Source organism: Lissotriton helveticus, chromosome 3_1 (genome assembly GCF_964261635.1).
Source record: "Lissotriton helveticus chromosome 3_1, aLisHel1.1, whole genome shotgun sequence".
Taxonomy (NCBI): Eukaryota; Metazoa; Chordata; class Amphibia; order Caudata; family Salamandridae; genus Lissotriton; species Lissotriton helveticus.
Genome location: NC_136061.1, coordinates 1,783,958,455 through 1,783,971,461, shown reverse-complemented (window position 1 = coordinate 1,783,971,461; position 13,007 = coordinate 1,783,958,455). Strand labels below are relative to the sequence as shown.

The window sequence follows — 13,007 nt, the reverse complement described above, 5'->3', positions numbered from 1 at the left end:
TTATTGATAAATCCATTAGTGAGATTACTGACTCACACTCACTTGCCTGATCATCTATTATCAACGATCCTTTTCTTGGCTGTACTACTGATGTAATTATAACTGGAGCTTTTGGACTAGCTTGCTTATCCCCGTACAAAGGAACAACTGGGCCAATAGTTACTGGGATTGTCAGAGCTTCAGGACTTGTATTTAATTGAGAGATTTTCTGAATTAATTCACTTCTCTGTTTATTCAAGGCCCCTCTTTCTCTGTCCGGTAGTACCTTTTCAATGGAGGTTTCGTGTATTAAAAATAGTGGTTTTAAAAACGGGGCACTTGGATTTACTGTACTTGGTCCCTCATTATAAGGTGGTGGATTTTTCATTAATAAATCCTCCATGTAATCATCGTCTGAATCACCACTAGTCATTAAATGTTTGGTTTTCTCAGTTCTTTTACCTCCCGTGGGCTCTTCGAAGGTTAGTACAGGATATAGCCCTTCTACTAACATGTTCTGTCTCCATTGTTTTATTTTTTTATCTTTGGAATCTCGTTGAACCTTTGGGTAAAATGTACTCAGTCCTTTGTCAATTCTAGGTCTGTCTCGCTCAAAAGCCTCAATTTCCCATTCTTCTAGTGCCTCATATTGTGTTAATCTAGGTCTGGGATGTAAATCATTCATTCGAGTCCTTAAATTGAACAAAATTCTTCCATTAAATGTGCCTTCTAAGAGAAATGCTAAATTCCACCCAATTCTCTAGCCATACACACGTGTGGTAACCCCTATCAAACATCATGAATGATGCGGGAGAATTCGGTGGTGGAATAATGACTCCTTCTCTGGTTTTAATTTGCTTATCTTTTTTAAAGTAATTCTTAACTCTGTCTACAAGTGACATTTTTCTCTTAATTCCGTACATATTGCTTGGTCTGCCTTTTATCGCCTGATCCCTAGCAAAACCTTGGTATCTTGGATCAGGTCGAATCTCTGGATGGCTTGGATACCACATATATTTTACAAAGTTTAAAGTGTACGAAAATACTTATTTCTGTTTACTAAATACTACCAATAGTAGCGCGTCTTTTATTTTTCTGCAACCAACCAACACTGCGGTTTCAAATAATTGCAACCAATGAGTGCGCTGCTTTTCTCATGAGACGAGTTCCCACGCTCCTGCGCTCACCCCTCCTTTAGAATGCTATCTCAGCTAGACGCCTGCTGTCTCGACCAATACCAGCGCGGATCTGAGTGACATCAGCGCAGCTTCGCAACTGACTCCCTCCTTCACAAGGTAATGAAAAAACTCAATATCTTTTAAATTTAAAGTGCATTTCTCTTTTAATCAACAACGTGAAAACATTCGCCACTGTACCCGAGTGACTAGATAGGAGAGAATTATCTCACTGCAAGTAAATCCCTTCCGTTTACTTTTCATACACTACGAGTAGATCCCTTCCGCCGACCCTTCATACAAGCATTAGAGAACCTGCTACTCCTTCAGACTTTATCCACTCCGGGATATATACTAAGACCAAAGTTTCACCAGCGAACCCCTTTGCTATCACTCAAGCTCAGATGAACCTGCTACTCCTTCTGTGTGACCCTTACTAGGTGATATCACAACAAAAGTTTTGCCAGCGAAATCTTTGCTATCATTAATTCATACATTCATACAGAAAACCCTAAATAGTGCTTCCGTCCAACCATGCACTAACTTCTTGCGGGTAAGCGACCTCACCGCGATATGGCTTCCATTTACCACCCGCTATTCTGCCCCCGGGGATTCCAGACAACCATAGAACAGGTACGAACAATCTTGGTTAATACATAAAATCAATATAGCAGCAATGAAGTAAAATTTCAAAACATTTCAAATAACATTACATTTGATCCATCAACAAAATGTGAACTCTAATCAACTAACTAACTACCTATCTTAACTAATCCCTAACCATACTACTGCTACCAAAGAAATATACTGATAGAGCGCGCAGGTCACCCGACTACAATTTTATCAATACTCACTTGGGCCCATAATTCAATGTATCACTATTTACTCAATCGGGCAACTTACACTCTACTACCAGTCTATTTTAATACTACTGATTCCAATACCTTTGACTTACCAATCCTTGTCACTGGTACCTATGACCACAATGGATCAGGGAGTTGGTTGTAAAGATAGGCAAACAGTCAAAAATACCATAACATTTGCACTCATTATAATAACCACAGACTCAGGGAAGTTTAAACTCTTTATCTAATCATCATCAGAAGTCATAAGCCACTACATTAAAAGCAATTAAACTATCATTACCCAACATGAGAAACAGTATATAGCTATACAAAAGAAATATTATGCCAACCATTTAGAAAGTTTGAATTAATGGGAAGGAAAACAAGGAACATGCTATTTTGAGAAACAGACTTTTCAATTTAACTAAAAAAGGGGGGGGGAAATGAAACACACTAAAGGATACAGTTTATGCAAAATTATCAAAAGGTAGGGAAAAAGGGAACATAATATGCAATTACAAACCTAATTTTAACATATGACTATAGGGAAGGTAAGAAAAGGAACACACTAATAAATCGAACAATCAAACCTAATCAATTTCAAGGGAGGGTAGAGAAATAGGACGCTATTTATTCAATCATTAGACGTTTGACATTCAGCTAAACGGGAGGGTATGAAAATGGAACACGCTAATAGATCAATAAACGCAGATTTCATTTACTAAGGGAAGAGTAAGAAAGGGAACATATATAATCAAAGCTTTTGCAAATTAGGGAGGGTAAAGAAAAGGACGCAAGTTATAATGACAATTACCCATACAGATTTATATTTACATAAAATGGTGTGAAGACCAACCCTGGCCATGGGTCAGTTGAAAGGACAGAAGAACCCCAAATAATGCAGTTGCCAATAGGCCAGCAGGTGCAGTATGGAAAACAGGACAGGGTAGACCAAATTTGGATCAGGACAGGACCATCAAAGGTTAAGACCAGCACCCGCAGTTCAGTTACAATGCCTGCGCTACTCCCTCTCTGCAAGGAATCAGCCAAAACCCCTGACTGGGTTACAGCATATACCAGCAAAGTGCTTCGCCAGCACTTCACCTTCCCCGAACCCCGATTGGGTCAGCGAGTCTGTCTGACAGAGTGCTCTGCAGCCCTCTGCTCTTAGTCCCCTATTGAGTGCGTCGGGTCAGTGACAGGTCAGCTATTCGGACAAGTCGGACAATTTCTCTAGCTAAACCTAGGCTAGTTATACTATTTTCCAGGTCAGTGTACCACCCCCCAATGTTGCAAGTGTACGAATCCCCAATTTCGATTGGACAAAAGAAGAGGACAGGTCATCACACCACCTAATATTTCGAATTTTGCCGTCTCCTATTCAAATTTATGTTCACGCCCATCAAGTTCAGGTTCTCATGAAGTCTTCAACTCGTAAAACAATGGATGTTCTATTCACAAATACATTGTAATTTTCCAGAGTTCATTAGGTGAGGTTCCCAGGGGCATCTTCTCAGCCAGTCAGCGCCTTGGCTAAAATCCAAAGGTCACTGCTCTGGAGACCTGCGAATCTCGCGCAGACGCAGTGTCAATCAAAATGGAGTACAGCATTATACAACAGGCCAAGTTTCGAAGTGCAACATGAAATGGAAAAGAAACAGTTTTAGCACACAGAATAAATGAATACACTGTATACCATGAATCTCTACACTATACCCATTACTTTATAATAAGCTATAGTATTAGGATTAAGCGGAACGAACAGCTTAGCAAAAGCAGCAGTGCAAGCTTCTCGCATGTGAGAACACGAAGCAGCCATATTAACTCTAGTGCGCAGAAGCAACAGATTCCCTCCAAAGCTGCGAGTACGTCATGTCACGTGGGTATGACAGACGCATGCGCAGTAGAAATTCCCGTGTAGCAGCAGCCATTTTATTTGCAAGCGTATTAGTATTAGAAAACACATAAGCAAGCTTCTCTCGGATACCCAATAATTAAGAAAAAGGGACAAATTAGTAAGACAAACATATTTGTTAATTCGTTGACGTTATTTCGAGGTTCTTGAAAACAAGCAAGTCGCTTCATATGCGAGTCCTTGCTCCATCAACAGTTTCTCTGATCAGCCAGTGCAAAAACAAAATATACATCAGTGGACACTGGGGGGACATTTACCTCAGTTTGAATAGATTATATCATATCTTCATTGGTCAGTTACTGCAAATGTTTCTGCACTTGTGAGTTAGTGGAAATGTCAGTGTAAGATTGCTTTGTTACAGTGAGCTGCAATGTAATCTGGTTCCAGCTGAAGTCTTCCAGCTGAAGGCTTGGCGTTGTGGTAATATGCAATCCAATATGGCGTTTGGGTGGAAACTAGTTAACCAGTGTCCTATTGGATATTTAAACAAAAAAGATGGTTTGTTCATAACGGTTTAATTTTACTCGAATTCTCTTTCTTGGTTCAATCTTAAATAGTGGCCCCTTCTTGCTCTCGCCAAACTTATGCTCAATTGCCTTCAATAGCACTGCAGCGGAAGAACACATGTCTTTGTTTAAAATGTACAACAGCATAACATTTTAATTGATAATAATCTATAGGAAGGTAATGACACACTGCTGTTATGTTTTTACAAGTCAATTGAAGTCGTGTGTTGTTCTTTGTCTGTTCAAAAAGGATTGTTAATACTAAATTCAGTTAGAAGCACAACTTTATCGATAAGAACTAGCAGAAGTAGGTAAGCAGTGTCCAACCCTGGTCCATGCCAGATATTGCCATAATAATGACATAAGACATATTTACATGCAAAATGTCTAAAAGGGAATCATCTATACATTCAGTATTTGTCCTGCAATGTGGCCTGGATGGGGCCCTCCTGCATTGGAATTGACTCTTGGCATGTGAATGGCTCTATCCCAGGCTTTATATTTACAGCCCATGCCCCTTCTCCCCTAAGTGTCGTGGTGAAAGTGCTGGTATGCCAGTACAAATGGTTCTGGATCTAGCGCCTCTCCTAAGGAATTCTGGGCCCTATTGACCTGCTATTTGGAACACATCACTTGATTTCACTGTAGCTTCCAGTCGGTGGTTTTTGGTTTTAACTGGTGATTAATTTAAACAAAGTCTTTGTTTTTCCCCAGTGGGACATTTAAAAGTCCTGAAAAACTGTAATCCCCACCACGGACAAAAGGACCCAGCTCTTTAGAACCCGCCCCTGAAGAAGAACATAGTTGATCTGTCATGCTGTGTGTGGGGGATTGGGTGTGTGCATCGTAGACACAGGAGTGTCGGATCTATGCCAGTGTTTTCTGGCTAAGTACTTACTACATCAATGATTTCCATGAAGATTATTTACATATACATTTTCTTCTGTGGATATCACAATATTATTCTTTAGATTAAGCTGTTCCGGACCTACCTTGGACACCCCTTGTGAAGGAGCTGTGAGGATAGTTGTGAAGGAGCTGTGAGGGGCCTTGTGAAGGAGCTGTGAGGGTCCTTGTGAAGGAGTTGTGGGGGTTTGTACACCGATATTGCCTGGCTGCAGCGGGTGGTGTCCGATTGCCAGAACATGAGACAAAAGATGTCTGTGGCGCATTCAGCAGCAGTAGTGACAAATCACTCTTGTTTTTTACTATTTCAGTCCGATAGACATCCCACTCCCTGGAGGGGCTGGTGCAGTGATGGTTTTCATGGTCGCCTACACAGATTCCTCCTTCACCATCCCTTACACCGATGCAACAATGACTGTCAATGTTCAGGACCCCCTGTATGTTTCTGTGTCGATACCAGACCTCGATGCAACAAGATTCTCAGTTTTGGTGACGCGTCTGTACGCCACAGGGACCAGTGACCCCAACGCCGCCCAGTCCTACGACATTATCACTAACAAGTGAGTACCGGAAGAGAAACACATGAGAGCCTATCAGGAGCAGGGCCCTGGGGTCAGGAGCGGGCCCGCCGCTTGTGGTAGGTAGGGAAGGCTGCCCAAGTGAAGGCATTGGCTCAGGAGAAGGTGAGCAGGTCTCCTTCAAACGTGTCCCTGTCAAGGAGATATGGAGCGAGGAGGGGAGGGGATGCGGGGGTGGGTAACTGAAGCCACAGTTCAAGAGTGGATACCTGATACTCAAACTTAAATTAAGGAATATGGAATCTACTTAAGAAGCAACACCTCTTGAACTGTTACAGTTTATGTTACAAACGCATCGTGTCATATCAGGGATGACAAATGAAGTGAAAGGAAACTGTGAAAGATTACAAATCTGGCCTAGTGCATGAGGATTGTAGTCGTGTTTTGTTTTATAATAGTGCTCCGACGTGGCCTACGAACAGTATGAGCGCTTTATGTGCCAAGTCACATAAAGAAATGCGGAAATCACTTTGTAAAATTCAATTTAATTCTTGGTAAATCATCTGCATGTTTTCACATACAAACAAAAACAAGTTGGGTTAGGAACTAAATCACTAAAAGTTGTAACATTTCTTAAGAAAAGGCTGATACTAGTAAATATAATGTGCTTTTTATTAAAAGACATTGGCTTTGTGGTAATTAAGAACCTCCGAGACAGATTTAGACCGTCTGGCGTGAGGTCAGACTGAAAGTGTACGAAAGTCTGAGGCAGTATATCTTTATTGTATGTACAACTTTTGTGGTAGGGCATAAGGTGACATCAAGACCCTATGAACATCAATGGGTACATATATCACCTGCCCTCAGCTTGAAGAGAAGCGTCCAATCTTTAAAAATAGTGCAACGGTGCCTCCCACTCACTCCCACTCTAGACTTGTACCCTGGGGGAGGGATAATGCACGTGCAGTTTCTGCAATATGAGGTGAAACACTCCTCTTTCTTGCAGTATATGGTGAGGTGGCCTATTCCTAGTGTTTTTGCAACAAGCCCATCCAATGCTGTTCCTGTGGTGCGAATTGAAGCTTCTCATTGCTGTCCCTACAGTGTGAGGCGAGGTATCCCTCTCACTGACCCTGCATTGTGAAGTGAAGTGTCTCCTATGCTGTCCCTGCAGTGTGAGGTGAGGTATCCCTCTCACTGACCCTGCATTGTGAGGTGAAGTGTCTCCCTTGCTGTCCCTGCAGTGAGAGATGAGGTATCCCTCTCACTGACCCTGCATTGTGAGGTGAAGTGTCTCTCTTGCTGTCCTTACAGTGTGAGGCGAGGTATCCCTCTCACTGACCCTGCATTGTGAGGTGAAGTGTCTCCCTTGCTGTCCCTGCAGTGTGAGGTGAGGTATCCCTCTCACTGACCCTACATTGTGAGGTGAAGTATCTCCCTCACTGTACTTGCAGTGCAAGGTGGAAAATCTCCTTCGCTGTTCCTGTAGTGTGAGAGGAATTGTCCCTGTAGTTCGAAGTGACGTAACCTATCCTCGCTGTTGCTGCACCGTGAACTCTGTGTAGTGTTAAGTATATGATACTCACCGAAACAGTGGTCGAAGTGGGGGAAAAAAAGTAGGGGAACTGTGGGTGGAGAACCAGAGGGCAGAAATAACCCAAGGATTTGATCAGTGGGCAGAGTCAGAGGTGTGGCCAGAAAGCACAAAACATCCCAATTTTTAGTATACGTTTGGCATTTCACTGCCCATTTACAGCTTATTATGTTATTTAATTCAATCACTGGGGCCACATAAGTATTTTAGGTTTAATATAAGTTATTGACATTAAAATACATTCAAAAAGTAGGATATGTTTCCAATCACAGAATTTCCCAAATACGCTTACAAGTGGAAGCACAAGCCATTTGTCTCCGAGCCATGGAGTTTCTGTCATCAGCACTTCTCCCTTTTTCCACAAGAGCAGTTCAAACATGAATGGCAAAATATTTCTATATAATTATGGCTGTGCCATATTTGCCACATAATTCAAGATCTGCTGCATAATCTGACAATTTCAACAAAAAAATAGCTTGTAGCCAAAACGGATCAAAAGTTTCCTGAAAAATGTGATGTGTTGCTGCAAAGTGGAGGGCCCTTTGCAAAGGTTGACTGGTCTCCTTTCTCACTGCTGCATTTTTATGTTACACTGGTACTGATAACTAAGGCAAAACCTTTCCAGAGACTGTTAGCATGTGTAAAATGTCAAAATATTAAAATGTCAGAAAATACACTGCATTATGCTGCAGCCTTTTTTTTACTACATAATTTAGTTAACACCGGGACATAATTTTGTTCTCCTTTGCTGCACCATTCCAGTGCCCCCAAAGCAAGCAGCACATGTTAAAAGTGCTTGTGAATGAAGCAGAGAAACTGTGAAGTTTGTGAACTTAGTTTGGTGTGTGTGCAAATCCTGCAGTTTTGATCCCTGGTGAGTTGCAGCTACTACTGCTGAAACAAAGCAAAGGAGGTACCAATGGGTAAGGGTGGCTGGCCTCAAGGGCCGTATAGTTTAATAGTGATTGGTCTGGAGAAAAACAAACTCAGAATTTTGAACGTAATGCCATGGTCGGGGGTTCTCTTTAATTTCACAATTTTTTTTATTAAACAGATGTTTATATAATAATCAGAATTGATGTCTATCCAAAAGAACACTTTTTGCAACATTAGGATAATCAAAGAATGGGGGAAAAACATAACGCTCTAATTTATACCTTGCAGTTTGTATTTAGCTCTTAGATGACAGTTAATAGCTCACTGTTCTATGTTATGATTTTAACTTATAAACTGCAAGTAACAAAGGATCTCTATGACAAAAGCACTGACCTATTTAATTATGTGCATTTTGTGATCTGCATCTTTGCAGCAGGCACATTTTCACCTGTGCTACCTTTCCATGAGTTAAAACTTCCAATAGACAAAACTCTGATCTCTCCGTAGGAAGAACATTATTTACCAGTTATCATGACATTTTTATTGTTGCCGAAAATTGCTGGAGTCCAGAAAGGTGGCAGCAAGTGCTTTTGAACCATGATATACTTGCAAGCACGATGCCCCCACCCAAAGTCAGCGCCCAGTGCGATCACGCCGGTTGCACAGCCCAAGAGCCGGCCTTCTCAAGGGTCCTGTGAACTCAGTGACAGAGTAACTGTTGCTCTAGGTTATGCTGCTTCATGGGCCTGCCCACACAACTGGCGGTGAACTTCAGTATGTATTGTGGTGGACAAACCTTGAAGGTTAACCACACTTGCCCCCACTGTGGTCCATCCGCTGGTGCTCTGACACCAGTGACACCAGAGCTTCTAAGGTCTTGCAGGCCTTCTAAGGTCTAGCATGGAAATATTCTCCCTCAGGAGAGTGATCTTGTGGACTGGTCATGAAGGCTGAACCTGGTTCCCCAGCTCAAAATTCAGCAGCTCAGACCGTAGTGTCATATCCTCTCCCCCAATGAACACCATACTGCCCCACTGAGAGAAACTGGCACTGCCTTCAACTACAAACCAATTGTGCCCCGCTATAAACTCATGGATGCAGCTCAATCTAAATTACGCATTAGACAAGAGCAAAATGCTGCCTACAAAAAAAAGTAACAACATCCTGGAAAAAGCAAACACTCATATGGAATGCACAATTAAGTAAAACATCTGAAATGTAAACAGGAACAACATGGTTACCTTAACTCTTTTACACCCACTATTCACAAATCAGTGAATGCTTTCACCTGAAAAGTTAAAACATGACTACAGAGCTCTGAATGGACCCATTTCAATGTCCAGTGTTTATATCCGTACAAAACGCAAGCAGTATGGTAAAAAGACCACATCCCTGAACACAGAGCCGCAGTACACATTTTGTTTTCCAATCCACTCATTGCAGTACCTCTAGGATTGGTGCACTAGTTCCCTGCCCAGAGGAAACAATGCTGTTCAAAGAAAGACAAGAAAGCAAAAGTAGTACTTCACTGGCAAAGTCTGTAAAGTGGCGCTAATGTGTTTGTGTGTGAATAAAATACATCTGGCCACTTTGCGACCACTCTGTCTTGCTTTATTTAGTTACTTATTTATTTTTCATATTTTTATCCTTTTATTCCCGGGGCTGCACTTTGAGAATAGAAAAAAGTAAGTTGTGTTCTTTTTTGCATCCATTTCACTGGGCTCAGTGTTCCTGCAGCATTAGCTTAAATGTCTCCCATCTTTTTCTGCCTGTGGGTTGAAGCAGACCCTTCGTTGATCCTGCAGTGACTTCGTCTTGTGAGTGGGGCACAGAAGGAGCTGCGTCATAAGCAGGGCCCAAACCTTGCTTCGGGTTTTCCCCGGCCCCTCATTATCCCGACCAAGCCTTGCAGAGTGGGCATCGGCAGCACAGAGACTGTAAATAGAGACTGTGGGTGGGCTATAGCAGCTGGGAATCAGGACACCAGGATCAGAGTAGGGCCTGTGGCGAGTGTCTGGATGGATCCCCTTCTAACCCCCTCTTCTGCCTCCTCCGCAGGTGCCCCAGTGCTCAGCTGGGTGACTTATTGACCATCGTGAAGAACGGCAAGGACACCGAGGCTCGATTTAAGATTGATACATTCCAGATCATGGGCACGGACAGCCTCTACCTCCACGCTCTGGTGGAGATCTGTACCAGCAACCCCTGTAACCAGGTAAGGACCCGTGACTGAGGCCTGAGCCGCGCTGCGCCCCTCGCTCCATGCGCATTCAGGCAGGGAAAAGGAAGATGGTGGTGAGAATGGCAACTAGGAACAGGCCCGGCTCCAGGAATTTCTATTTGGGTGGGCCAAGGGTGCATTCGGGTGGGCCACTCGGGCTCGGTTTGTCGCATATATTTCTGGGCAGGCCTGCTTCAGAGCCCTCCTTTATATCTTCTTAGTCTTACAAGGCCCAGTAAAACGCACTCTTTTCCAAATCTCTTTCTAAATGTTATCACCCTCAAAAAGTGTTTTTTCCATGTAATGTTCTTTTGATGGGAAGAGGAGGTTTCTGAGGTGGGAATATCAGGCAAGTGACACTTCTCGGGCTCCCTCTGTGCGAGCCTTCAGGAAGAATCCCTCTTTATTACTACCTCCACCTGACCCCAGACTCTGCAACGCACTCCCTTACAGGCTTGAATATCCACTACTCCTCTCCAGTGCACCTCTTCACACAGCTGACCTTGGGCCCCAGCCCCATATCAGGCACCATCGGGCTCCACTTTAATTTTTCCAGGTAAAACATTAGAAAAAAGACCTTCAAACTTTAAACATTGAATATAGCAGTAAATATAATTAGCATGCACTTTAAAGTATGTTCCACAGAAGCCCTTATGACCCGACTGCTAATTAAATAAACAAACGCCATGACAGGGCCGGCTTTAGCACTAATGTGAAAGTCTTTGTTGGCGCCACACCAATAACCTCTTTCTCCGTAAATACCTTTACTACCACCTTCCAACAGTGCCCCTCATCCCTCCATGACCCCTCTATTGACCTCCTCCTCGGATTTCCTCACTGCCTCACGCCACAAGTGCCCCTCATATCCCCATAGCCCCTCCCCTCATGACCTCCTCGGTGACCAGTACCCCTTATCTCTCTGTAACCCCTCCCCCTCATGACCTCCTCATCTGACTCCCTCACTACCACGCTCCACCAGTGCCCTTCAGCTCTCCCTAGCTCCCCCTCCACCCCATGACCTCTTCCTCGGATTCCCTCACTGCCACCCTCCAACAGTGCCCCTCATCTTTACATACCCCTCTCTCATATGCATTTCATTTGTTGTATAGTGCTACTCCTATCAGTGTAGTGTGTGTCAGTACTTTACACCAAGCACACATTATACAGAGACAATGAATCATACAAGTATGTAAATTAGTCTACAGGGAATGTCACATAAGCCAATGAGGATTACAAGGTGTATGAATCACATGTCATCCATACTGGTGGGCAGTATATTTTAAAAGGGGCTGGTCTTGGGATACACAACCATAGGATTTAAAGAGTATTCCATGGGGGTCAGCTTTACTGATAAAAATGTATATCTGCCCAAACATACTCATTTAAGCAATATTACAATAATGAAAGACTGGGGGAGTTCTAACTATATCACAAAACAAAAAAAACAAAGTTCTAACTGTACCATTCATGTTTGTATGCAGCTCTTTGTTGACCGTTCATTGGTCACTGTCCTATGTTAGGACTGTAACTTCTGTACTGCAAGTAACACAAGGATCTCTGTGACAAAGGCAGTAACCCACTGAGCTATTCACATAAAATACAGTTCATCTGCATTTAAAAACTACTAACAGACAAATGATTGCTGTCCAGCAGGATCATTAATCACCAGGGTTATCTGGGCATTTTGTATTGTCTTATTGTTGTCCTGCATCAGCCATGATAATGATAAAAACTGTTTAAATGAAGCACACAGTAAGTATGTGTCCTGATGGGCCTATGTAGAATTTAAAAAGTGTAGTAACACATTCTCTTACCTACTCCATTCCTCAAATTTTGTGTCACAGCCTGGTGTGATAAGCCGCTGCAGGGGTTAGAAAAGGTGACTAGGAATAAACAAACTTCTTTTCTCCTGCTGCTTAGAAAAAGGAATATCAACAGCAGGATAGTAGGCAAAGGTTATCAAAGGTTACCAGTGTCAAAGAAAGGATGTGTCACCTTTCGCCATGGAGAGATGAAGGGGTGACAAAATAAACAAAGCCGTGTTAACGGTCTTTAAAGACCTGTTAAGTACTCTGGTGCGGCTGCGATAATCTCTAAAACTGTCTCTGTGTGTGCGCCCGGGAAGCTGTCTCGGCCCGCCCGGGAAGCTGTCTCGGCCCGGGCTGACACACACGACCTGTGCGTTGCACGCCTGCCTTCAAGCCCTCACTGCTGAGGGCCAAGGATCCCGTTTGGGTGGGCCTAGCTCATGTTTGGGTGGGCCTGGCCCACCCGGCCCACCCGCTAGAACCGGGCCTGACTAGGAAGAGCGTGGGTTCGAACAACCAAACTGGGGGGTGAGGAATTGGTCAGGGTCAGTGCAGTGTAATCGAGGACTCCCATCCTTAGGGGTGCTGTGCTGATGTAGGGGAACTCACCTAACAGTCACTCATAACCCTCCTTCTCCGACACTTACACCCCCTGCACCCCCTC

General features: G+C 43.3%; 1 protein-coding gene across 2 annotated transcripts in view; it reads left to right on the top strand.

Annotated features, from left to right (window-relative positions):
- The window catches only part of LOC144825146 (uromodulin-like), a 479,921-nt gene that overhangs the window by 103,566 nt on the left and 363,348 nt on the right, over window positions 1-13,007 (top strand). For both annotated transcript variants that reach the window (XM_078684017.1, XM_078684016.1), the window contains exons 6-7: window positions 5,638-5,886; window positions 10,373-10,529. In XM_078684017.1, coding sequence (XP_078540143.1) covers window positions 5,638-5,886; window positions 10,373-10,529 — 406 coding nt within the window. The remainder of the gene's footprint in view (window positions 1-5,637; window positions 5,887-10,372; window positions 10,530-13,007) is intronic.